General features: G+C 28.9%; 7 protein-coding genes and 2 long non-coding RNA genes across 15 annotated transcripts; 4 read left to right on the top strand and 5 right to left on the bottom strand.

Moving 5' to 3' along the window:
• Positions 1–110: 110 nt before the first annotated feature.
• LOC139993315 (uncharacterized) lies at positions 111–2,674 on the bottom strand. The gene is made up of 3 exons (XR_011801354.1): positions 2,541–2,674; positions 439–542; positions 111–336 (listed from the first exon to the last, which is right to left on the bottom strand). It is a non-coding gene; the product is annotated as an uncharacterized lncRNA (long non-coding RNA).
• LOC139993312 (mitochondrial import receptor subunit TOM7 homolog) lies at positions 976–1,690 on the top strand. Its single transcript, XM_074112000.1, has 3 exons — positions 976–1,194; positions 1,352–1,400; positions 1,493–1,690. Exons 1-3 carry the CDS (start codon positions 1,095–1,097, stop codon positions 1,506–1,508), a joined length of 165 nt encoding a protein of 54 aa, XP_073968101.1. The 5' UTR covers positions 976–1,094; the 3' UTR covers positions 1,509–1,690.
• Positions 2,649–9,292, top strand: Cul1 (cullin 1). Of its 2 annotated transcripts, none has more exons than XM_072014895.1 (14): positions 2,649–2,788; positions 3,591–3,811; positions 3,921–4,083; positions 4,170–4,388; positions 4,460–4,714; positions 4,787–5,080; positions 5,144–5,407; positions 5,491–5,670; positions 5,835–5,984; positions 6,051–6,169; positions 6,260–6,380; positions 6,446–6,549; positions 6,620–6,839; positions 7,037–9,292. In XM_072014895.1, exons 2-14 carry the CDS (start codon positions 3,648–3,650, stop codon positions 7,115–7,117), a joined length of 2,334 nt encoding a protein of 777 aa, XP_071870996.1. In that variant the 5' UTR covers positions 2,649–2,788; positions 3,591–3,647; the 3' UTR covers positions 7,118–9,292. The 2 variants fall into 2 exon arrangements, with proteins under 2 accessions (XP_071870996.1, XP_071870995.1); XM_072014894.1 differs by lacking the exon at positions 2,649–2,788 and adding an exon at positions 2,915–3,019.
• Positions 9,293–9,689: 397 nt separating this feature from the next.
• LOC139993306 (uncharacterized) lies at positions 9,690–11,250 on the bottom strand. 2 transcript variants are annotated; one of them, XM_072014926.1, is made up of 6 exons: positions 10,970–11,250; positions 10,656–10,800; positions 10,420–10,584; positions 10,208–10,342; positions 9,993–10,127; positions 9,690–9,828 (listed from the first exon to the last, which is right to left on the bottom strand). In XM_072014926.1, exons 1-6 carry the CDS (start codon positions 11,248–11,250, stop codon positions 9,745–9,747), a joined length of 945 nt encoding a protein of 314 aa, XP_071871027.1. In that variant the 3' UTR covers positions 9,690–9,744. The 2 variants fall into 2 exon arrangements, with proteins under 2 accessions (XP_071871027.1, XP_071871028.1); XM_072014927.1 differs by lacking the exon at positions 10,420–10,584.
• A 159-nt stretch (positions 11,251–11,409) lies between these two features.
• On the top strand, positions 11,410–18,946 carry LOC139993300 (sperm-associated antigen 6). 5 transcript variants are annotated; one of them, XM_072014905.1, is made up of 10 exons: positions 11,410–11,544; positions 11,731–11,993; positions 12,118–12,328; positions 12,405–12,583; positions 12,654–12,827; positions 12,889–13,041; positions 13,113–13,262; positions 13,328–13,486; positions 17,584–17,729; positions 18,675–18,946. In XM_072014905.1, the coding sequence occupies exons 1-10, from the start codon at positions 11,520–11,522 to the stop codon at positions 18,820–18,822; spliced, it is 1,608 nt and encodes a 535-aa protein (XP_071871006.1). In that variant the 5' UTR covers positions 11,410–11,519; the 3' UTR covers positions 18,823–18,946. The 5 variants fall into 5 exon arrangements, with proteins under 5 accessions (XP_071871006.1, XP_071871008.1, XP_071871009.1 ...); XM_072014907.1 differs by lacking the exon at positions 18,675–18,946 and adding an exon at positions 13,556–13,713 and having other exon boundaries at positions 17,584–17,794; XM_072014908.1 differs by lacking the exon at positions 17,584–17,729.
• LOC139993310 (uncharacterized) lies at positions 14,816–16,499 on the bottom strand. The gene is made up of 2 exons (XM_072014932.1): positions 15,791–16,499; positions 14,816–14,988 (listed from the first exon to the last, which is right to left on the bottom strand). Exons 1-2 carry the CDS (start codon positions 16,001–16,003, stop codon positions 14,899–14,901), a joined length of 303 nt encoding a protein of 100 aa, XP_071871033.1. The 5' UTR covers positions 16,004–16,499; the 3' UTR covers positions 14,816–14,898.
• On the bottom strand, positions 16,602–18,676 carry LOC139993313 (uncharacterized). Its single transcript, XR_011801353.1, has 2 exons — positions 18,165–18,676; positions 16,602–16,769 (listed from the first exon to the last, which is right to left on the bottom strand). It is a non-coding gene; the product is annotated as an uncharacterized lncRNA (long non-coding RNA).
• Positions 18,947–19,080: 134 nt separating the features above from the next.
• Wcd (U3 small nucleolar RNA-associated protein 18 homolog wicked) lies at positions 19,081–22,051 on the top strand. The gene is made up of 7 exons (XM_072014911.1): positions 19,081–19,511; positions 19,593–19,796; positions 19,915–20,068; positions 20,132–20,317; positions 20,395–20,586; positions 20,668–20,836; positions 20,924–22,051. Exons 1-7 carry the CDS (start codon positions 19,360–19,362, stop codon positions 21,385–21,387), a joined length of 1,521 nt encoding a protein of 506 aa, XP_071871012.1. The 5' UTR covers positions 19,081–19,359; the 3' UTR covers positions 21,388–22,051.
• Positions 22,052–22,384: 333 nt separating this feature from the next.
• Positions 22,385–24,796, bottom strand: Deaf1 (deformed epidermal autoregulatory factor 1). Its single transcript, XM_072014924.1, has 4 exons — positions 24,274–24,796; positions 23,430–23,921; positions 22,890–23,351; positions 22,385–22,801 (listed from the first exon to the last, which is right to left on the bottom strand). The coding sequence occupies exons 1-4, from the start codon at positions 24,538–24,540 to the stop codon at positions 22,601–22,603; spliced, it is 1,422 nt and encodes a 473-aa protein (XP_071871025.1). The 5' UTR covers positions 24,541–24,796; the 3' UTR covers positions 22,385–22,600.
• Positions 24,797–25,354: the final 558 nt, after the last annotated feature.

A 25,354-nucleotide genomic window follows, 5' to 3' on the forward strand; every position in this document is an offset into this window, starting at 1 on the left:
TTATTACTTTGTTACAAATGAGAGAATTTTAACATTGAGAGAATTCCATTTCTTAAAATTACAGTCAACTGCTAACATTGGGTTAAAAGGGCATATAGGACATATATATATTATATATATATATAAAGAATGTTTATTAAAGCATAGTTTTTGTCTTTTCTATTCGTACAACACAGTCTTCCACTATCGATTCTTGATTCCTTGCAGCATTTGTTTCATTTTTTCGTTGGTTAGACATTAAAGTATAAGTAATTTTGAAATATTTCTTTAAGAAAGACGCATGAACTTGTCGAGAGATAAAATAATAGCAAATACAGCATATTGTGAGAATGACAACTGCTCCAAAAATGGTAGCCCTGTTAACATGATTTTTTATTATATATTATATTATATTGTATTGTATTATATTGTATTATATTATAAGATCATCAAACATACGTTAAAAATAAAGAATTGAAATCAGTTTCATCACAGCAAACATTATCACCACAACAATACTGCTGTGATTCACATAAACCCCAAATGCAATAATGTGGTGAGCTCTGAAACAATATGTATAAAGTATATTTTATAATGTTTATTTAATTGTATGTTCACACATTAAAAAACTACACAACAATCATCACACAATTACAGTCTTTACTTGGTACTAGTTTCTAATAAAATATACAACAATAAATATAAAAACTTGAAATTACCATCGAGGAAGTTATAAAATGATCGAAGTAGCTTACAATCTACAGAATGGACGAATCTGTCAAAACATGGACATAGACTATAAGATATTATATAGATGCATTATTTCGAATAATTTCGATAAAACAATTAAAGGCTGTCTCCAATTAATGACTCAATAGTGCGATATGACTTAATGATTTTTAACGTATGAGCGAAAAGTGGAAAGATCCAACAAGCCGACGGAAAGAAACCAAAAAAGCACATGTACATTTAAAGAAGTAGATATATCAAGTACATGTTCGTTTTCAAGTACATCTGGTATTCGTGATCATTCGAAATAATCTAACAGTTGTGTATACCCATTTCATAATATTCAAGATTAATCTAGACGTTTTACACGTGATAATTATACGAAAATGGCGTTAAGTCCGAGTACAAAGCAAAAAATTGCAATTGTTTTAGATGTCAGCAAAACTATATTTCATTGGGGATTTATTCCTGCTATATTATTTTTAGGTTAGTTCTTTTTCTCTGTTTTCCATCTAATTGTTCATTTATTAATTTCAAATTGTGTATATGTGCAGTTATTTTATAATACGAATGAATATGTATATCTTCCTATTAAATCTAACGTATGGCCAACACGTAACTCATTGATTAATTTACCTTTTAGGATTTAGAAAAGGTGCTGACCCAGGCATGCCTCAATTATCAATTATAAAGTAAGTTTCTGCATAAATTTATCTTTGTGCAAAGTAATATTTTGTTTCAAATTGATATTCTGAAATTGAACATGGATAATTTTTTATTTCAGCTTATTATGGCAATAAAAAATAGCTACTTTAACATTACTTCGTCTTATGCTTTATGAAAATATTTCCAACTATATTTCTTTATTTCCATTAAATTCAATGTAAATTTATTTCTATAGTTACGACTAAAATTATTAGCAGGAAAATGTCATCTTTATGTTGAGTTAAGCAAAATAAAAATTTTCTAGTAAAAATTTGAATTACAATGTTTTACTTATTATAATAAAAAATAAAAAAGATAAAAATGTCAGAAATATCTATATATTGAGAGAAGTATCAAATATCCTTTGCTATTTGCTTTCATTATATTCATAGTTATATTGTTCTCTATTATGAAAGTTTATTCTTATCAATGTACATATATATAGAATATTTTTATATCTTTGAATGACTCAGTATTAAATTCAATGTTCTTTTGTACTTATTTCTTCACATAATAATGATTAAAAGCTTTTTAAGATAAGATTGTAGCATTTAAATAAAATCTAAAGTGAGTTTTGAAAGGTATTTTTCTGAATTAATAGCAGATGCTTCATATATAATACTTAAATTTAACTCTGTCAAATCTATGTATTAAATAAATGATGTATCAAGCCCTTACGCATTATTATTTTATACCTGCATATATTTATTTATATTTTATCTACTTAAAAATATAAACAGGCAGCAATATTAATGAAAATTATAGTTAATATACTATTAAAATAATAAACGTTAATAATTACATAAACGTGCGTATAATCTTATACGATATAGAAAAGATAATTAACAATTATTAATTAAGATTTTTATAGACTGATTTTCATAAACAATATATCCACATTCTAAAATAAAAATTACTATCGCTCGTTATAGGTATCGAAAGAACCTTTATTTTAACACTTTTCAGTTTAAAATTTTGAAACGCAAGTTTCCAAGATAGAAAGTATCTAAGTAAGAAAGATAGATAAAATATATTGCAAAAGGTAATAATATATTCGGACTGTGAAGGAAATAGATCTTAAAATCGAAGATATATGTATTCTTTTGTTGGTAACAGTGATACCTAACCTGTCAGAAGTAAAGTAGCAGATTGGAACTGTAGTCAGTTTTGGGCACACAGATACAACATTTTAGGTTCGCGGTTTTACTGTGCTTGTCATTGTGTAGAGCGCAAAAGTAACAAGCGGATGCGTTATAAATTTCTCGTTAAAGCGTATGTAGAACGAAGTACCAGTGATCGTTAAAGATAGCCACCACGTTTTCACGAGAACTCCCTTGTCTAACCCTGCCTGTTATGCGGTGGTGAACGTCGACAGGTGAGTGCGCGCTTTCTGTCTCACAATATTTCCCTCCGTTCTACCAACGAAAAAAAGTAATTCTCTTATGGCAACGGGCTGCGATGGTGTTATTTCTGTCAATTGCTTTTTATGGATCTTCAATAGTGACGGATGGTAGTGTTGTAGCACGAAGATTTGCGATGTTCTGAAGTTTCCTGACGAAAAATTCGAGCTACTGCTAACGATGTGCATCCTGATGTAACTACATCGGTATGGATCTTCCGATTACCGACTAACCTTTTTTGCTCAAATGTATTTTTTTTCTCCCCACGAATATCTTCATCCAATTGCACTTACTATCACTTTTTCTTTAATCGTCCCTCGTAAGCGCACAAAGGTTTCACATAGTTTTATATTTATAATTTCACAGACGATTTCAACAGCTTTTAAATGTGTATATAAGCAAATGATTGTGACATTGAAATTTTGGAATAATTAATCACTAATAAAAATCATTAGATGTAATAGTATGTTCCAGAGTTTATTTCAGTTATTGAATATGTTGTTTTGTGCTATAATAGTTATTATTATTATGATTATTATCAATACCATCATCGTTATCTTATCATTATCATTATCATCATCATGATTGTTATTATCATTTGTATCCTAAAAACTATTCTAATAAAATTAGTATTATATACATCTATGTATACAAAAGTCAAATTTTTGCTGTTCATTTTTTGATATTTGCTTTATTGTATTACATTTCTATTTTCTATACAATTCCTGTACAATTTATCTGAATTACATAGCAGATTTTTTTCTATTTTTCCTACAGAAATTATTGTAGACAGTAGTAACAGTGACGCTCACTCGACAAGCGTATAAAAATAGGATGTCAGGGCATAGAGGCGGAGGAGGGGCTGGGAGTCATCAAGGAGGCCCAGCAGGCCTCAAACAAATAGATTTAGATCAAATTTGGGGAGATCTACGTGAAGGTATTGAACAAGTTTATAACAGACAATGTATGTCTAAACCAAGATATATAGAGTTGTACACGTATCCTTTGTAATTTAAAAATTAAACAACAAAAAAAGAAAGAAATGCAACTATAATAACAAAATAATTCTCTACGGTCTATTAATTTCCTTATTACATAACTTGTCAGACATGTATATAATTATTGCACAAGTGTTCATCAACAATTAACTAGAACATCAACCAAAAGTAAGAAAGGACAAATTTCTCAAGGAGGTGCACAGTTAGTTGGTTTGGAGTTATATAAACGTTTACGTGACTTTCTTAGAAATTACCTTATAAGTTTATTGAAGGTGATCTTTTTTTTTCACTGATTATCATTATTAATTAATCCAGGAGTAGAATATTCGATGTTTTAATTTGATATTTTTTTGCATAGCATGGAATCGACTTGATGGATGAAGATGTATTGCAGTTCTATACAAGACAATGGGAAGAATATCAGTTTAGTAGTAAAGTACTGAATGGTGTGTGCTCATATCTAAATCGACATTGGGTACGTAGAGAATGTGAGGAGGGTCGTAAAGGAATTTATGAAGTTTATCAATCAGCTTTGGTTACATGGCGAGATAACTTATTCAAGCATTTAAATAGACAAGTAAGTGTTTTAATAAGTAAATGTATGGAAAATAGACTAAAAAGTAAATTCTATATTATAATACATCGTAGGTCACTAACGCAGTACTTAAATTAATTGAGCGGGAACGCAATGGGGAAACAATAAATACACGTTTAGTCAGTGGTGTAATCAATTGTTACGTAGAATTAGGTTTGAATGAGGATGATCCTGGTGCTAAAGGACAGAATCTTACTGTTTACAAAGATTCTTTTGAAAATGTCTTCCTTGAAGATACAGAAAGGTTTTATACTCGAGAAAGTTCAGAGTTCCTTCGACAAAATCCAGTTACAGAATATATGAAAAAGGTTTTGAAATCAACTTTTGTTATATTATCATATCTTCTAAGAATACTGTTTACAAATATTATTTTATTATAGGCAGAGCAAAGGTTATTGGAAGAGCAAAAGCGAGTTCAGGTATATTTGCATCAAACAACGCACGAAATATTAGCGAAAACGTGTGAAAGAGTGTTAATTGAAAAACATTTGGACATTTTTCATTCTGAATTTCAAAATCTCTTGGATGCTGACAAAAACACAGACTTAGGTCGGATGTATCAGCTAGTGGCAAGAATTCCAAATGGTCTTGGAGAATTGCGGAATCTTTTAGAAGGTCATATAGCTAATCAAGGACTTGGAGCTATCGATAAATGTGGTGATTCTGCAGTTAATGTACGTTCATTAATAATCTAAAATAACTGCAACTTAATTTTGTGTAAAAATATTTTTTTGTAGGATCCAAAGATTTATGTAAACACTATTTTGGAGGTTCATAAAAAATACAATGCTTTAGTACTTGTTGCATTTAATAATGACAGTGGTTTTGTGGCAGCTCTTGATAAGGCTTGCGGAAGATTCATTAACAGTAATTCGGTAACTAGGGCAGCAAATAGCAGCAGCAAATCACCAGAGTTATTAGCAAAATATTGTGACCTGTTATTAAAAAAGAGCAGCAAAAATCCTGAAGAAGCTGAACTTGAAGATACACTGAACCAAGTTGTAAGTACAGATGAAATGAATAAAATACAAACACTACATTTTTGCTTGCTAACAATATTACACCCTTTTTTTTTCAATCGCAGATGGTGGTATTTAAATATATAGAAGACAAAGATGTGTTTCAAAAATTCTATAGTAAAATGCTGGCAAAACGATTAGTACAACATATGTCTGCCAGTGATGATGCAGAAGCTTCTATGATTTCTAAATTGAAACAAGCTTGTGGTTTTGAATATACTTCAAAATTGCAACGAATGTTTCAGGTACTGTATTGTGCTATGATATTCTTTTTTTTTTATTTAATTTTTTTTTATTGTATTTCACGTTTTTCCGGACTTTTTATTTTTTTGTAGGCAATTACTTTTATATTGTTTACTAATATTTGTCAAAATCATACAACATTATAATTATAGCAGTCTGTTCACAGGATATTGGTGTGTCTAAAGATCTAAATGAACAGTTTAGAAGACATTTGACAAATTCTGCTGAACCATTGGATATAGATTTCAATATACAAGTGTTGTCTTCTGGTTCTTGGCCATTTCAACAATCCTTTACATTTTCATTACCAACAGAGGTAAACGGAATTGAATAATTCATTTGATAATAATAGTATCATTTAAATATTATCTTTGCATTACAGCTAGAGAGATCTGTACATAGGTTCACCACTTTCTATAGTTCACAGCATAGTGGAAGAAAGTTGAATTGGTTGTACAATATGTCTAAAGGAGAATTGCATACAAATTGTTTCAAAAACAGGTCATAAAATATTTAACAATAAAATTTAAGTTAAAATTATAATAAATATTTTGTGTCAATTGCAAATGAGGTTTCATCCTTTTATTGCAGATACACGTTGCAAGCATCCACATTTCAAATGGCTGTTCTCTTACAATATAATGGTTCCACTGTATGGACGATACAACAATTACATGATGCTACACAGATAAAAATGGATTTTTTGCTTCAGGTAACAACAAAATCGAAAGAATTAACATATATAATAGAGCCTAGATGATATATTCACTGTTACAGGTTATTCAAATACTCTTGAAAGCTAAACTATTAACAGCAGCTACTGATGACGAAGCTGAATTGACACCATTGTCAACAGTTGAGCTTTTCACAGGATATAAAAAGTAACTCTATTTAATAGTCTGTGATATTTACCTTATCAGAAATTATATTAATATATTACTTTTATGACAGCAAGAAGCTGCGGGTTAATATCAATATACCAATGAAAACGGAATTAAAGATTGAACAGGAAACAACACAAAAAAATATAGAAGAAGATAGAAAACTCTTAATTCAGGCAGCTATTGTTAGGATTATGAAAATGAGGAAAGTACTCAAACATCAACAACTGGTAGCTGAAGTATTGAATCAATTAAGCTCTAGGTTCAAACCAAGAGTACATGTTATTAAGGTATGTATAAACGACATTGTTTTTTAAGACATTTTCACATATATAAATATATGTGAATAATTTTTTAACATATGTAAACGTGTATTTTTTCTTATATTGATTTATCATAACATGATATCGATGAATAGAAATATTTGAAAAAGTAAATTGAAATGAAAAAGATATAATCTTAATATAAGATGATTCTGCTCTTTCAGAAATGTATAGATATTTTAATTGAGAAAGAATATCTGGAGCGCACAGAGGGTCAAAAGGACACATATAGCTACCTGGCATGATCAAGTTGATCTACGACAACGATACAGCAGCAACCATACACGCGAACGAAAGATGACTGTTCAATGTCATTGCTAGATATTGTCACAATATTTATTTAAGTTTCGAATTTGAATCTCATACATTCTCCTTGTACATGGATGCCCTTGTACCATGTTGTCCCTCTGGTCGCATTTAGAGTCTGGTTTTTATAATATCAAAAGGACACATATAGCTACCTGGCATGATCAAGTTGATCTACGACAACGATACAGCAGCAACCACACACGCGAACGAACGATGACTGTCCAATGTCATTGCTAGATATTGTCACAATATTTATTTAAGTCTCGAATTTGAATCTCATACATTCTCCTTGTACATGGATGCCCTTGTACCATGTTGTCCCTCTGGTCGCATTTAGAGTCTGGTTTTTATAATACGTTAATAAAATCATTTCATAGTCAAGCTGCTAGATGTATTACTGTCTACGCCGCCTTTGACGTAAATTCAAGTGTTACTGATTTTTGATACGATATCGTGTTGTGAAGCGAAAAATGCACGAATCTAACTTTTACATTCATAATCTTGCAAAGAACAATAAAAAAAATATTGTTTTCGAAATTATAAACTCGTAAAAATAAATAGAAGAAAAAAGAAAAAAAGAGCGAAAAAGTCTAGTATTAAGCGTGATAAGAGTGAAATAAATAAAACACTCTGTAAGTAAAATAATGTTTCAAACAAATTTAACATATATATTATAAGACACATATTAACAAACGAGGATGAAAGGCTGGGCATGCACCATTTCCTTTTATTATTTTTTTTTTGTTTTTTTTGTCTGCTTTTCTGTTTTCCTTCGAATAATATAAAGTGCATTGTTCGTGTATAATTTCTACGAGCTTACAGAGTAGGAAAGAAATGTAATTTCATTAATTATTTATATTATAACATAATATGAAACACATGAATTTAAACACATAGATAGTAATGCATTTTAATGCAACAATCGAGAGGTTTAATTAATAATTACGTGTATAACGGAAAAAATTTTATACCAGTGAATAAAAAAATTTACCCTAATAATATAAAAGTTAATCTATGTTTTCATGAGTAATATATTCATGATTACGTCAATTTTTATCATGACTTATAAAATTTGAAGATTCATATGATTATTTTGAAGCTGATTTATAGTAAAAATTAATTGGAAAAGTGATATTTCATATAAAGACTTTGAAAAATATGGAATGTACTTCAATTTATGATTTGTTTTTCTCTGATCAGCGATAGATATATCAACCTTATGATACCAATTATTTAAATATTTTATTAAATATGAAACTTTCTAGAGACTAAAATAAATTGAATATTTAAAGTGCAATATGAAATAATGCAGAAGTTTGCGGTGCAGTATAATTTTAAATATAAACTCAAGCAGTGATTTAAATATGAAAATTGTTAATGTATCAGTGCTTTTAATTTTAATAAGGATAGCAAATTTCGATGTATACATATATGTGAGGCTGAGTTGTAAAACGCAATGTGTAAAAGGGTTATAAAATAAGAATTTTAAACGGAACGTTATCGTAATTATAAAAAGGAGAGGGGCATCAAAAATGGGCGAAAGAGTTATAAGCATTTGAGAATAGCATCTTCGTATTAAGTGCGAGTGCGAGAGAGAACGAGAAAGAGAGAAAGAAAACAATTAATTTAATATATTTTATTAAACAGAACATATTAGAGATTTAAATAGTAAAACACTAAAACAACATAATTCAAGTTAGATTGCGCAGAAATGGTTAAACGGAAAATACAAACATATATCATCTTCGTTCACTTTTTTGTGACACTTGACATTATTTAACTAATTTCAAGTGATAGTATTTAGAATATGTCGAGCTGCTTTTATAAGCGTAGAAAATATACGATAGTACATATATTGTTTAAGCGAGGATATAAAATAAAAATCTGTAAAATTCATTTGATAAAAAAATAGTCAGTGTTTTCTGAGACGTTTGAAGATTAAACTTTGAGATGAATTCAATTAATTTTGTGAATTTTTATACGTATTAACCGAAATTTATCATTCTTAATCAAATTTTTTATGCACAAAATAGGTCTTAAGTGTAAATAAATTGAGTAAGTTATTGAAAATTGTTTTGAATAAAATAAATTCATCTCGGTTATAATGGAAATTAGTTTTGTATCTCTTTGTAATTCTACATGACATTACTTTTTGAAAATATTAAACGAATATAGAAAAATACGATTTCCATAATTAGACTAATGTTTATACTTGACATACTTCATTCTGACATTTCGCATCCTAAATTCTATTGATATTTTAGATATAACTTATTTATTACGTATATGTTAAAAATGCTAAAAATATCCCAGATATAAGATAAATAAAAACAAAAAAAAGAGATGTTAAGGTGAATCATAAAGCTTAGATCACAAAACTTTCAAATTTCATGTATGACAGGTAATGTATTAAAGAACACAGATTTTCATAAAAAATATTATTAAGGATTATATCATGTAATATAAAATTGTATAAAATGTATGGCTATGAAATGAAGTTATTCCATCTTTTGCAATGTATAAATTGCAGTAGTCATTTAATAAATGTTTTATATACAATATATCATAAATTTTCAGGTCTCTGGTCCAATAATCTTGAGAAATCTTCTTTTGTTAATTTTAGTTGTCCAACTGCCAGTAAGCATGCCTTGTGTGTGTTTGTTTTTATATGCATACATACATATACATACGTATATATACATATCGATTACATACATACATCGATTAAAAAGATAGATTAAAGTACATATATATTAAATGTTTTAATTTTTATATATAATTTTATATAATAGAGATAAAATATATACATACATTTTGCTTCTTTAAGTTATCTACAATTAACATTTGTTTTTTAAACACTTGTATTAATTCTGAAAGTTGCTTTCCCAAGTGACTAGCTGTTAATTTTCTATCTTCTTCTAGCTTTCTAATTTGAGTCTTCAATTCCTGTAAAAACATTAAGTAGGATAAAAATGCTAAATGATACAAGTTTCTTATCTAATATTATATATTTGTATAAGTTGCACCTTTTCTTCTACTTCAGAATATTTCAGTGCATTCTTAAGTTTATCGTTATTTTCCAAAGATCTATTTAATCTCATCAAGCAACTGTTAGACTGTTGATTTGTTATCTTTACTTGCTTTTGAAGTTTATCTAGGTCCTGTTAAAAATATTTTGTATGAATAAAAAAAAAAAAACAATTGTTATGGAAAAGAACAGAGTGGATGTAATGCATACTTTCTTTAAGATTGAATTTTCTGTATTTAATGCTTGTGATTGACAGTGCAATTCCTTGTTAGTGTTCTCTAATTTTGTAATTGTTTCTTTTAATGACTCTATTTCAGCTTTTAACTTAATTTCAATCTTGTTATTTTCAGATTCCAAATTCTTGCAAACATCACACTGAACATACAACGTTGTTCTGTAAGTATTAATCAAATAAATGCTTTCATGCACACATGAATTCTAGGTACCTGTTTTCTGTATTCAATTCGCATTGTTTGTAGCTCATCCTGTAATATATCTACCTTAGATTTTAAGAAATTGAGAACAGTTTTATTTGCCAGGTTCTTTTGCTTAGAAACTTCATCCTCATTATCTTTCTGTGATTCTATTTTTCTAACATATAAATAATATTGAAATCATTTATTATTCAGATGTTTAATTTTAAATATATTACAAAATAATTAAAAATTTTATTCAATAGTTTGTTAAAACTAAAATATATTTGTTATGAGATCATTTTTTAACACATAAATATAAATAATTGCATTTCTTCCATACTTACGGCTTCGAAGCAACGGATTGATCGAAAATATGAGGTAAAGATGAATTTCGTTTAACCAAAATCTGAAAATTATCTTCATTTTGTATTGTTGTACTATTTAAATAGGCTGTTTTTTCTTTCGTCGCATTTACGCGATGTTTCCTCGAATTAAGATTCGAGCATCCGTTATTGTAAGTGCTAACAACAGAATCTATTTTTGCTATCAAATTGCTTGCTTTCTGCTCAAGTTCTTTATTCAAATGATGAAATTCTTTTTCTTTAGATAATAATTCTTCAGTCATCTTCCGATATGAACAGTTATTACATAAAAAATATTGTATTTTATTACTATCGCTATATCCTTCTATTACTATATTTTGATTGATAATTTCTGCGTCTATATTCTATTCGATCAAACATTTGTTTTCTCGAGTCGTTATACTATATAGTATGCAGAAGGCGGTAGCTTTTCATTTTCAAACATATGACAGTTTCGTAAAGTCAAATGATATAAAAACGTATTGAAAGTATTAACATCGCATGTACATTTAAAAATTTATAATAAACAAAAATGACAGCACGTTCAATTTTACAAGGTACAATGTTTGAAATACTTTTAATATTTTTAATAAAAATTTGGCGGTCTTCTATAATATAATTAATGTAAGGGCACATGCACATATAGAAGTCTTCATTCTTATATATATCTTCTGCACATGAATAATTTTTTATAATAATTAGCTTGCCAAGGAATGTTAATACTAATTATTATGCCTTTGTAGTCTTTGATCAGTACCAAAAGGCTCGTCTATTCTTTGTTCAATCCATTGCTGATTTTGCTTCAAAACCAAACACTATAGATTGTTTAGAAGCTGCTGGGGTTTTGGATCTCTTATGCCCTTTGTTAACAGATCCTGTACCATCTATTCAGCATACAGCTGCAGTTGCATTAGGAAAACTTGCAAATAATAGTATTAAATTGGCACAAGCTGTTGTAAGAATGGGTATTTTACCTCAATTATTGAAGAATATTGATAAACAAAATGTATGAATGTAAGCATTTTAGATGTAGAAGACTGTATTTCTTTCTTTTTGTTTTAGTAGAATTTATTATATATTAAAATATAATACATAAATAATGAAGACATATTGAAGCATATTTGTTATAGAAATTTTATAAAAAAGCAGCCCTATTTGTTTTACGTGCAATTGCTAGACATTCCCCAGAATTGGCATCTATGGTGATTCAGAGTAATGGATTGGATACTATAATAATTTGTTTAGAAGATTTTGATTCTGGTGTTAAGGAAGCTACTGCTTGGGCATTAGGATACATTGCTAGGCATAATAAGACTTTGGCTCAAGCCATAGTTGATGCAGGTACATATACTCTATTAATATACTCTATGAGTTATCTACATTTTATTAACTTGTATATCAATCGTGTTATTTATAGGAGCTGTTCCACTTTTAGTCTTGGCCTTACAAGAACCTGAATTATGTTTAAAACAAATTAGTGCCTCTGCTTTGTTCGATATAAGCAAACATAATATTGATCTTGCTGAAACTGTGGTTGATGCAGGAGCCATTCCTTTTCTTGCAAAGGCATTATCTAATCCTGATACTAAGTTAAAGGTAACATAAAATACTATATGTACAGTATGATTTTGTAATATAATATTCTACTTATTAATAATGTACACAGCGTCAAGTTCTTTTGGCATTAAGCAGTATAGCAAAACACTCTGTACATCTAGCAGAATCTATTATTGAAGCTGAAATTTTTCCTGATGTTCTTGTGCACATGGCACATCCTGATGAATGTGTCGTTAAAGCTGCTGCAATGTTAACCAGAGAAATTTGTAAACATACATTAGAGGTAAAGAAATCAAACCAACTTATTTGTAACATTATTCTGCTATAATTATATTTTTCTTTAGTTGGCCCAACTTATTGTGAATATTGGTGGTATTGGTGCACTTGTTGAATTAATTAGTACCTCAAAATTAACAGTCAAATTACCAGCAATAATGGCAATTGGATATATTGCTGGACACTTAGATCAGTTAGCTATTGCAGTCATAGGATCCAAAGTGTGATATTTCAATATACTTGTCACAATATTTCCATAGCCAAAATATTTGAGAGCAAATATTTCTTATAGGGAATTGTTCACCTATCTACTATATTATATGAAGAAACTGACGACCATACACTTGCTGTCACTGTATGGGCAATTGGGCAAATTGGAAAGCATACATCGGAACATGCAAAAGCAGTTGCAGTCGCAAACATTCTTCCAAAGTTATTACAGGTATGTTACAGATTTTCTTATACCATGTTGTTCTTCATTATTATTATTTTATAGTTTATTTTCAGCTGTACAATAATCCAAATAGCTCAGAAGATCTCAAAGCAAAATGTAATACAGCACTGAAACAAATACTACAAAAATGTATGTATATTGAAGCTTTGGAATCTTTGCTGCATGATTCACCACCTAATATTCTAAAATATGTACTTGGACAATTTAGTAAGGTGAGGAACACAGTATTTCGTTTTATATAACTTTTTACTTTATACATAATCTCTACAAATTGTACACAGGACATAAAAGTTGTAAAACATAATAGTACAATAATTGAAATAGTACTTTTTGTTTATAATCTTCAATTAAAGCAAAACATCTGTTTTATCATTTTCCATATGCATACAATGAGATAAATTATATAAATCATCAGTATATGATAAAATCCACCTAAATGGTAAAGTTTATATATATTATCACATAAAATTATTATTTAATAATAATTTTATTTCTTTTATTTAATTACATAATAAACATATATATGTATATATTATATATACATGGACCATTATTAAGCTATTTGAAATTGCTTTATTGAAAAATTAGTTAAGCAGTTGAAGTGGTTCATTCTTATCACATACAAACTATTATCCCATAAATAACATTCTAACAATAAAAATTGTCATTTTATGATATTATTCCGACCTTGTATAATGTAATCTTTAATATTTTCATTATCTGTTTTGCTTATATATATATTTTCACTATTCCAAAATTGCATAAGGTATAACTTGACTTTGATCTCTTAACATGGTATGAGATGTCACATATTTCTATTAAAAAGTAACAGTTCCGATATGCTGTATGTCATTGCATTTATCTGATATTTGATTGATAGAAAGTGAAGAAATTGACAATGGCATAAGACCATCTTAATTATTTTTTTTTTTTTAATGTTTGTCTATAAATATTATGGCACATATTATATTCTGAAAAAGCACATTTCTCAGTCTTACGACAATAAATGATTTGGCTGAAGTACTAGAACGATCAAATTGTTAAGTGCTTCTTATATCAAAATTGTAATTGCAATTTTAGATATTTAAACATACCTTTTTGTTAAGCTATACTACTTGCATTTGTTATATCATATACTTGTATGTATCTTCTAATGGCAGTATTTGATATAAAGAGACCAGTAATATAAAAATTGTAGATATATAAGTAACAAAAAATTGTTATTAAATTTGCATCTCGAAAAAGTTAGCTACTATTAATTCTCATTCATACTGTATTATCGATTTCTTATGTACAAACATAAGTAAAGAAATGTAACATATATGATCGGCAGTAGTACTTTCACTTCACTATCAATATTTTGCTAATTTTTTATTAGCATCACATATTTTCCTTCGTCTTTTCTTTTTCCTTATTGAAACATTTTAAGAAAATTTATTTTGCTAAATGTTGAAAAAAGTAGGATACACATTAAAACAGACAATGGAGAACAGTTTCAATAAAAATATAAACTATGATAAATTTTTATAAAGCCTCATGAATTTTATGTCTTGAAAATATCTATTTAAATTAACTTGAAGTACATATAAACAAACATGTTTACAATAATTAGAATTTCATGATTTCACCAAAACTTTTGTTGTATGACAATATCAAAATGTAAAGCAATTAAGGCATATATTCGGTTCAGAGCATGCAATCTATCCAAGTATCTCTGAAAAATGAGAAAAAAAGACAAAATTACGTTATTCCATGACAATTAGATTAAAGATATTTCAAATGTAAATAAAATGTTTAACTGCTTTTGTACCGTAATAGTTGAACTATTTAAATAATTTATCTTATAATATGAGGGAAAGAAATCAATTTTTTATTGGGAAAATCAAAATTATGAAAATAAAGTAATATGTAACAATATTATAGATATTGTATCAAATATGTGTGTGATATAAAATATTGTATACTTTAATTAAAAAGTTTTGCTTTGTAAAAAGTGTGTTAGATGATAATTTGTGCTATAATTTTCATATTTATAAGTTATATGTGACTTTTCAAATTTACTATTATAACTGATTCTTAAATATTCTTTATCCATTGACAAAGCTATTCAGATAGATTTATGCCCTTTTAGTCATAAAGTATACAAAATTACGTTAGTAAGCACAAATTTATGATCTATATAGTTATCATGGCAAACAGATTCAAACATAATATATGACAGCTGCATGTAATTTATCAAGATAATACCTTATGTAAGATAAGCCTCTTTTTAGGAGAAATAATTACTAAATGTAAAAATCTGTTTAAGCAATTAAATTATATTAATCTTAATAAAGGTGTGATAATTGAAGTACATTTGATCTTTTTACAAAGCAATAACAATATCAATTTAATTATTTTCAGTATAAAAAATTAAACTTGGTCTTCTACTCCATTTATGCAATAAAATTATTCTTTTATTCATCATTATCATCATTAGGTTTAATACTAGCATAATTGTTCATATTTCTATTCACCCTTAACATTTTGAGAAAACTGCCTAACACAAGTATGGTCTTCCTGTGTCTTCTGAAGATCCCAGCATAGAGTTCTTCACGTACATCTCTTCTGTCACTTACATCAGAATCAATACTTGATACAGAAACAACAGAAGGTTTTGCAGAGACCGGTTGGTGATAATTATTGGTCTCTCCAGAATTAAGAATAACACAATGTTGATTGTTTATCATGTCTATTATTAATTTCTCACTTTCTTATTTAATGTAAAATCAGAGTTACTTATATCCACGTTCTACAATATTCAACACATGTACTTCAAAGTTCTCTACTATTGAAACTATACAAGGTATACATTTTATGTGATCTGTAGAACTTCTGTGATTGCACTGCACGATTTTATGACAAGTTAACTTCTTATAAATGACAGACTTTTGTGTTAATCATATTAGAAATATTTGCCAGTAATATTACAAACAGTACTGCTTAGTACACAGTACAAATTAATTTTTGTATACAATGATGTCATCTCCTTTTATCACTTATGTTCTTATATGTTTGAACTTTAAGGCATCTGTCTTGTCTCGTTATCTTTTAACTACAATACATTAAATCTTACAATAATCTTCAACCTTGATTTTTATCTTTGACACTTCATTAAATTTCTTTCTCTACTATTGTATTAAGATCGTTGTATTTAGGGCATTACTTCCTACTTGGTGTTTCAATCTTTCTTTTCACATTTCTTTTCACATTTCTTTTACATGCTGTTACATATATCTTTTTTATTTTTTTATAATAAATTATTCTAAAATATTTAAAAAATTCGGAGAGTTTTGTTTTCAATATGTGGAGATTGCTTTAGATTAAATTTTATTACAAAATTGTATTTTATAATAAAAAAAGATAAACAGCAACCTTGAAGTAATTATCAAAAAAACGGTCCTCAAGTTCCTTCCGTTTCCTTAGCGACCGATCTTTGGCGCCACACTGAATCAGCTGAAAAATATTTAATTATTCATACCATATTATGAACAGTAATAATGCTTGTAGTGATAAAAAATTCACTTAAACGATAATAGAAATTTTTAATTTATCAACAGGTCTGTGACAGACACGTTATCCCACGACTTTGTTCTGGAATTTTGTTTTCGTAAATAAGATATTTTTGGCGACGTAGGAAGGTGGAAAATGTGGACAGATTTTGCTTCGCCTACAAATATGTTACATACGATGCTTGTAATATGTATTATGGTAGAAATCGTAACATGTTATTGCATAAATTATCAAGTACAATTACAAATATGCGGAAAAACAGAATTTCATACAAAGATCGATTTCATATTGTAATTTGTAATTTTTATAATGTGGACATTAGAAATCACATAAGATGTTACAAGAAATAACTTCTATCGCATATTGCAAAGAACGTTTTTTAAATTTCAGATATTTTATAATAAATTTTGATACAATATTACACGTATATATATATATATATATTTTTTTTTTTTTATAAAATCGTAAACGTGGTATCATTTACTAAAAAAGACATTTTTAATTATTTTAATTTGTTGTGGATTAAAACATTTAAGAAATTAAGTTTACTTTAGATAACTGCATTTAAACAGTGTGTAGGTCAGGTCTCAGGAGTTTTATTCTTAGGTATATTGCAACATGCAAACTGATAGCTAATAATGTCTTTCATTCTATCCATTCATGCACATAGTTAATGAGATCACTGATAAATGATAATGTTTAAAGCATTTCAACTATTTCAAATTGCATTTTTTAATTATTTGTTATTTTTATATAGATTTTGCCTCATGATCCCAGGGCAAGAAGATTATTTGTAACGTCCGGTGGTTTAAAGAAAGTACAAGAAATTCAAGCAGATCCTGGTTCAACACTTTTGGAATACATACAAATTATAAATTGCTGTTTTCCAGATGAAATTGTCAGGTTGTGTTTTATTTCATATCGCTTTTGGAGATTATTTCAATTAAAAATAATTTTAAGGGTACGAATTATATATTTGATATCTTTAGCATAAGATTAATATTGCATATTTTTGAAATTGATGTTTCTCTCATAAACATGATATGTTAAACAACAATTTATAATAACTATAATATTACTAAAGAAGACTATGCTTTATAATCTTTAAGTCATAATGCTATTTCAGTAAGATGTAATATGATAGTTCAAAACATCATTTCATTTGAAAGAATTATTATCTTTCTTGATATTTAAAATTGAATTATGTTCTCCATCAAGATAACTAAAATATTAATGCATGCAGAGAAGCATATGGATGTAAAGATAATGATAGGAGTAGATAATTATCAAAAATAACACTAGTTGCTTTTGACATAACCCTAATAATGGTTTACTTACTGAAAGAGTTCCGTAACACGAATTCTTGTTAATGAAAAAAGTACAGTCTTCTTACAGCCGTTTACACGAGCAGTGAATGCAAATAACTGCAGCTCCGTTTCTGGATCGCGTGTCTTAATTTAAATCGGACAAGTAATATACGGCATGACCGCCATGTTGTCACAGCTGATTGCATTGGAAAAATATAAACTTGGATTTTAATGGATCAATAATATTACATGAACTCAATAATTTCTATAACCACTATAGAACAACTGATAGCATTTTATATTTATTATCAATAGCTCGAGTCAGTGTTGAGTCAACTTTTTACATATATTTTTTAATTTACTTCCGATTTCATTATATTTTGTATTTTTGGATCTTATTAATTTACAAATAAGTTACAAATGAATGAATATCATTTATACGTTTAGTAATCATTAATTTATTATACGAGTTGCCATTAAAATAAATTCTTTTTTCTCCCTTTTCTTTTATATTATGAATTCCTGGTCCTTTTGATTTTAGATATTACTCTCCTGGATATCCAAACAGTCTTTTGGAAGCTGTAGAACAGTATCAACCGAAATGTCCTTCCCTATTTGCAATGGAAGAACACTTATCTTCTGATATTGATTCTAAATCTTCGCTATCGTCTTTCAACGAAGAAGGTTAAAGTTTGATTTATCCCGATTGTGGAATCAGTATATTCTCTAATCATGTATTATGTGCATTAGTTAAGAGGAAATGAAGATCGTTATTTAAGAAATATTGCCAAATAAATCTTTTGCAAAAAGTTATGATTTCATATATTTTCAAAAGTATTTTTTAAAGTAAAAAACAGTTTGCAGCATCTTTTATACACGTGCAGTGTACATAATCAATGACATATATTTCATTAGTCACTAGTTGTCAAACGCTTGGTACAATAATATTCAATAAAATTACAAAATCGTTAAAATGCATAAAGATCTAGCCGATGTAATTAAATATACTCATTGTTTTTAATATTTATAATTTCAGAAGAATTTTTTAATTTATTTAAAGTATTTCGTAGAAGTGAATGTATGTTGGCAGTACATATGTTTAGTATTTTAATGATTGTAGAAAAGGAAGAACACGTGAGAAAGTTATGTTAAAAATACATAATATTTGATTATTTGAACGTGTTACAAATTTTATTAAGTAAATTATAATAGTCGGTCAATACATTATGGAGAAAAACAAATTGAATCGTGAGAAATTGGTACTGAACAAAATGTTAAACAAGAAAAGTATTCCTTCAAAAACATTGTATAAACAAAAGTACAATAAACCTTTGAAATGGAAACGCAAAAACGAATATGATGCAAAAGAAGAGGCCAGGTACAATTATTACGATAATATAAAAAGTCTAAGTAACTAAGTTGTTTAAGAAACACTATTTATCACATTATTTGTATGCAGGTTAGAAAAAATCGTGTTTGGAAATCCAACTGACATCATAAACAATTTATCAAACGATGAGGATTTTGTTGAATCGAATATTAATGAAAATAATATTTCTATAAATGATAATGATAATGTAAGTAATGATTTGATTGTGGAAACTGATATGTCTGAAGGACATACTGAGGCGGCATGGATTGATGAAGATGATTATCAATATGCGTATGTATACCAAATTTAATGAAAACAAAATACGTTGTTTAGCAATAAAGGAAAAATATTGTTTTTAAGTAATATGTATTATTCGAAAACTAACCAAATGGTTTATTCTTTTTATTAGTCGACCAGTACATAGACGAGCCGAAAATGTGCCACAAGAGTCACGTAAAGATTATTTGTGTAAAAAATATGAACAGATTGTGGGCAACCCAAAATGGGCTAAGTTTGAAAAGACCAATGAAGAATCTGATGATTTAAATAATGAAATATTAAAGGTACTAAAGTTATTTTACCACTTCAATGACTAATATTCCTAAATGTGTATTATATTTTTTTAGCATAGTTGCCATTTGGAAAAACCTAAAGTAAAAAATTTGCCAAAGAGTATAATTGACATAAAAGCATTGACACCAATTAATAAAGAAACACATACTGAAGGGCCCATTGTGACAAGTGTTGAATTTCATCCATCTTCTACAGTAGCCTTGGTTGCTGGTACATCTGGAATTTTATCTCTTTTTCAAGTAATTATACAAAATCTAATTGTATTTGTACCTGTATTTTCAAATAGAGAATTTATCAAAATATGATATAATTATAGGTAGATGGAATTGAAAATAATAAATTGCACTCAATGCAGTATAAGAAATTTCCTATTAGCACAGCAAAATTTCTGAAAGATGGTACAGAAGTATTGATTGGTTCTCAATATTATGCACATTGTCACTCTTATAACTTAATGAGTGGAAAAACATATAGAATGTTGTTACCGCATGGACTTACTAACATGCAGGTTTGAAAAATTATAATTATAACTATTTTTTTATAATAATTTAAATTATTATATAGAATGAGATTGTTATAAATTATTTAGAAATATGAAGTATCTCCAGATGGAAAATTATTAGCAATTTGTGGACGAACAGGGGAAATTTTCTTATTAACAAGTTCATCAAAGGAACTTATCAGTATGTTGAAAATGAATGCAAGATGTAGAGCATTAGCCTTTACGCCAGATAGTAATACACTGATTACACATGGTGGTAAGTTTTTTGTACTTATCACTGTTTATTCAATTTTATATATTCTCTGTTTAATGTGAATTTTTGTTTCTTTCTGAACAATTAAAGACAGCAACGAAATGTACATTTGGGATCTAAATAGCCGTGTATGCGTTCATCGAGCTATAGATGATGGATGTTTATCCTGTGCTTCTATTGCAATGTCTCCAAATAGTCAATTTTTAGCAACAGGTAGTAAAGAAGGTGTAGTTAATTTGTATGATACCAAAGCAGTGTTACAAAATCGAAATCCTGTTCCACTAAAAGTTGTTCTCAATTTTGTCACGTCGATTACAAGTTTAAAATTTAATTCTTATTCTGAAATTTTGGCAATGGCTTCAGACAAAAAACACAATGCGTTTAGAATGATGCATTTACCATCGTTCACCGTTTTTTCAAATTTTCCTACATTTCAAACAAATCTGTCAATACCTGAGGCTATCGATTTTTCACCAGGTAGCGGTTATATAGCGATTTCCAACAGATCATTTAGTGCTTTTTTATATAGATTGAAACATTATGGAAATTATTAGATAATTGTCATTTTGCAAATCGCGTCATACTGTTAAAAAGTTTTTTATAAGTAAGTTCGAACTAAGTTAATAATATCTATAATTGAATAAAATATAATGTATCAAAGCATATAAGAATGAGATAAACATTTAATAATTGACGAAAACAATATTTATTTTTTTTCTGTTCATTTTATATATAAACAAAGTAAATCTTCATGTTTCACTTAATAAAATACTTGTGGTCATCTTATTATAATTAATTAACAGGATTAATAGTGACAATAATAATAACAGTAATGCTATGAATCATGATGGTAATAGTACGGCTTATAAAAAACTCTAGTAAATTGTATTCGTTATGAATTTGATTAGAAAATCATATATTAAAAATAATAGCTATATATGATACATTTAATACCGTGTTTCTTGTTTAGTGATGTTTGTTAGACTTTTTGTGTTATCACCGTAATAATTTGCATACTATGTATATATATGTAGATATAGATTAATATCTTTTCTGCTATTTCAAGTGAAAAAATGATATGATACTATTGTAACTACGTGAAATCCATTATGATTCAGAGTTTATAGAACATCGATTTGAAGTGTAAATATGTGTGAGAGATGATATAAATGTATGACTCGATATATTCATAAAATAGAAGCTAGCCTTCATCCTAAATATCATTTTTATAATGTTCTCATAATATTAAATTTGTACTAACAAAAAAAGTTGTAGAAGTTCAAAATAATACCTACAAACAGAAGGAAAAGGAGACTGTGTATAAATAATATCCATAAAAGCGTAATTACCTCCTTTGGTCAATGATATAAATTTATGTAAAAAAAAGATTCATAAAAGTATATTGTATCATGTGTGATAAACGCGTGCGCATGTATCTGTACGTTCAACATATGTAGTAGTACGCTGTTGTTTATTTTTACAATTATTTGATTTACGATCTTTCATCCCTATATAGCATAATTTTGAATCTTGATTTTAAAAAATTTCAACTTTAGTCTAAATTTACTTATTTCATTAATAATATCGTTACAATTTAACTCTTATATATATATAAAATATTTACTACTATATATACAAAACTTCTTGACTCATTGGTCATTAAACAGATTTTTTTAAAGTCTTCGTTTCTTCTCTCAGTTTCGAAGTTTCTAAGTTAGTTTGTTCAGTTCCTATATTACTTTGGTGAATAGGTGTGAGGAACACTAGCTATTGGTCCCCAGCAGTTGTAGCAAGTGCACTAGTATCTCCACTACTACTTTCAACTATAAGCATTACAGTTTCTGCAGCACCTCTTACACATTCCACTTGATGACCCGCCCAATCTTTACGTTGACAAAATGTAGAGCAATAAGGCGTTCGCCTACATAACGAACATTCCGCAAATGCTTCTCTGTTACAGTTGGCACACTAGAAATAGATAAGTGTTATGAAAAGCTAGTAAAAGATATGTATATAGATAGAATACACTTGATTATACTCTAGCAATATTCCTTACCTTTTTGTTATGAGTATCCGATGCTGGTTGTAAACCGACAGTTTCAATAACATCCCCTCTACCACCTAATTGCGCCACAAGAGCCTGCTCTCTTCTTTGTTGTCTGTTTACTTCCTTAGCTTCCTCTAACGTACGCCTAAACTCATAAGCCAACTTTAACATTTTATTGGACATTTCGTCGAGCTTCTTAAATATATCGTCGCTTTGTCCGGTTTCCGTTTGATGTACATTTTGTACAACGGTATCTTGATCTTGCGGCTGTTGTACAACTAAACCATCTGTTGAAACAAATTGAGGCCATACTTCTTTATCAGGTACTACAACTTCACTGTCGCTTTCGTCATTATTACTGCCATCGCGCGAAGTATCACTTTTAAGTTTGCGCGACGGTGTTTCTCCATCGGATGTATCTCTAGCCCTTCTTCTACGTTTGTATGGTGTAAACAATCTTACAGGACCTGTCTAAAATAAAAAAACATTACATGATCACTGGATAAATTACAATTAAATATTAATTATAGAGTAACATAGTATACTAACTGCACTGTCATCATCGCAACATGCTGCACAGGTGCAAGAAGTAGCATGTGGCTTTAAAATTTGTTCATCAATTAATGTTTGCAAACTTCTACCACCAAATCTAATACTGCGTTTCCAATCTTTACTGGATGCCCTTCCACAGTATGCTTCAAATTCGCTTGGCGTGTACCAGTCTTGCCCAAGTTTGATACATCTTCCTCTTCCCCCAGATCCAAATCTACTTTTATGCAACTCAGCATTTGTATTTTTACATCTAACAGGTAATACTGCTAAATTAGCGGATTCTGACCAACTGCATATTGGTTGAGTATTAGCAGTAGAGACATGAATCTGATCTGATTCTGGCTCTTCTGTACTATTTTGGATTACTATATGTGTTGCTTTTAATTCACCGTTCCAACGTAAAGAATCTGTGTCCTTGTCATGCCGTGGTTCACAAATGAAACCATTATCTACACATAGCATCTGCTTAAACTGACTTGATCCGGGCAACTAGAAAAAGAAATGAAACACATATATAATTAGATATTTAATTTAAAATAAGATATACAGATTCCATTAACGTCATATGTATATAAAATCATAATCGTGTCGCATAATGGAAGAAAAGACATGGGTCTAATATTTTGTACAACGTATGAACAGGCGGATTATAAGAGTTAATGTTGTGTACACTATGCATGTAAGTAGTTCTGGCTTACATGTGTACAAGAAGAGTAAAACCTCACCTTATTTTTCAGTAATTCTTTAACGAGAAAGTGAATGAATCGTCAGAAAGGCAATTTTGTATCAAAATTGTATTAAAGACAAGTTCAACGGACACTCAATTGCTTCGACAACCAACCTGTAGTTGATCCGATGTGATGACGTTGAAGGTCGTGCCGTTGCTCGAATTCGCTACACCAATGATAGAACCAACGGGTAAAGAAACCGGTACACCGACTCCTGAAACACCAGGAACACCCGGTACCGGAGTGACGCTCGCCGTCACGGCGACGGTATGCTCCTCGTGTTCGACCTTTAGAGCAGACGCATCCTCGGTTTCGCTCGTCAACGGTTCGGACATGTCCGGTAGCACGGCGACACTTTCCGATGTTTGACTCTCCTCCATTTCGGCTGTTCTCGCCTCTCGCACACACTATGGCGTCAGCGCACGCTCAACACAGCACCACGATCTTTCGGTACCTGCGATTACTCGCGATCACAATTTCGAGTTTACTCGACACGTTTCCAAACTAACCACAATCGAATCTAAATTGAAACTGTCATTCGACGAAACGGTCCTTCAGCGACCATACTATTATTATTTTCTTCCACCTCTCAGCAGAATCTTTGTTCTCTTTGCATATATTATAGATGAATATATGAATCTCCGATATCGAGTGCCATCTTTACATATTTCGAGCGCTCGTTTTGAATTCTACTCGATTAATTTTGAAGATTTTAATCGACGAATTCTTCTCTTTAAATGTATGTATTTAATTTATCATAGTAATTTTCATGATATGGTAAAGTAAATTAGAATATGAGTGTTTAGATTTATTGGAATATGTGCGAGAATGTGTTTGGATTTTTATTGTGTAAAACTCATTTTTAAACACAATAATTTTTTTAACCTATTTCTATGGGTTTATATTATCACAGGTATTATTGATTTACAATGAATTCGTAAGATAATAATATATAATAATAGATAAGTGAATAAAAAGATTAAAAACGATTCTTTTGATACGTTAAAAGACTGATTCGATTAATATATTGATTATTTTACATCCAGATGTTGACGATCACATCGTATGCCATCTTAATTTGAACGAAAAATTGACTATGTTAATTATACTTACAACGCTGCAATTAGAAATCTAGATCGATCGATTGATTTTCCTTTGTTCCGATATAATCAAATTTCAAAATCTAGGAATTTC

This window comes from Bombus fervidus, chromosome 12, assembly GCF_041682495.2.
Source record: "Bombus fervidus isolate BK054 chromosome 12, iyBomFerv1, whole genome shotgun sequence".
In the NCBI taxonomy this organism is placed as follows: Eukaryota; Metazoa; Arthropoda; class Insecta; order Hymenoptera; family Apidae; genus Bombus; species Bombus fervidus.

Excerpts from the sequence above, each read along its gene's own strand:
- LOC139993310 (XM_072014932.1), bottom strand. The coding sequence starts at position 16,003 with ATGATAAACAATCAACATTGTGTTATTCTTAATTCTGGAGAGACCAAT. Across the intron at positions 14,989-15,790 it reads GTTTTCTCAAAATGTTAAGG|AGATACTTGGATAGATTGCA; the intron begins GTGAATAGAAAT and ends CTCATTTTTCAG.
- LOC139993306 (XM_072014926.1), bottom strand. The coding sequence starts at position 11,250 with ATGACTGAAGAATTATTATCTAAAGAAAAAGAATTTCATCATTTGAAT. Across the intron at positions 10,128-10,207 it reads ATTCTGAAGTAGAAGAAAAG|GAATTGAAGACTCAAATTAG; the intron begins GTGCAACTTATA and ends ATGTTTTTACAG. Across the intron at positions 9,829-9,992 it reads ATAACTTAAAGAAGCAAAAT|GCATGCTTACTGGCAGTTGG; the intron begins GTATGTATATAT and ends AACACACACAAG.
- Cul1 (XM_072014895.1), top strand. The coding sequence starts at position 3,648 with ATGTCAGGGCATAGAGGCGGAGGAGGGGCTGGGAGTCATCAAGGAGGC. Across the intron at positions 4,389-4,459 it reads TCAAGCATTTAAATAGACAA|GTCACTAACGCAGTACTTAA; the intron begins GTAAGTGTTTTA and ends AATACATCGTAG. Across the intron at positions 6,170-6,259 it reads ACAAATTGTTTCAAAAACAG|ATACACGTTGCAAGCATCCA; the intron begins GTCATAAAATAT and ends CTTTTATTGCAG.
- LOC139993312 (XM_074112000.1), top strand. The coding sequence starts at position 1,095 with ATGGCGTTAAGTCCGAGTACAAAGCAAAAAATTGCAATTGTTTTAGAT. Across the intron at positions 1,195-1,351 it reads TCCTGCTATATTATTTTTAG|GATTTAGAAAAGGTGCTGAC; the intron begins GTTAGTTCTTTT and ends TTTACCTTTTAG.
- Deaf1 (XM_072014924.1), bottom strand. The coding sequence starts at position 24,540 with ATGGAGGAGAGTCAAACATCGGAAAGTGTCGCCGTGCTACCGGACATG. Across the intron at positions 23,922-24,273 it reads TCACATCGGATCAACTACAG|TTGCCCGGATCAAGTCAGTT; the intron begins GTTGGTTGTCGA and ends TTCTTTTTCTAG. Across the intron at positions 23,352-23,429 it reads GTTGCGATGATGACAGTGCA|ACAGGTCCTGTAAGATTGTT; the intron begins GTTAGTATACTA and ends TTTTTATTTTAG.
- Wcd (XM_072014911.1), top strand. The coding sequence starts at position 19,360 with ATGGAGAAAAACAAATTGAATCGTGAGAAATTGGTACTGAACAAAATG. Across the intron at positions 20,318-20,394 it reads GAATTTTATCTCTTTTTCAA|GTAGATGGAATTGAAAATAA; the intron begins GTAATTATACAA and ends ATATAATTATAG. Across the intron at positions 20,837-20,923 it reads TACACTGATTACACATGGTG|ACAGCAACGAAATGTACATT; the intron begins GTAAGTTTTTTG and ends GAACAATTAAAG.
- LOC139993300 (XM_072014905.1), top strand. The coding sequence starts at position 11,520 with ATGACAGCACGTTCAATTTTACAAG. Across the intron at positions 11,994-12,117 it reads AGAATATTGATAAACAAAAT|AAATTTTATAAAAAAGCAGC; the intron begins GTATGAATGTAA and ends TATTTGTTATAG. Across the intron at positions 17,730-18,674 it reads TTTCCAGATGAAATTGTCAG|ATATTACTCTCCTGGATATC; the intron begins GTTGTGTTTTAT and ends TTTTGATTTTAG.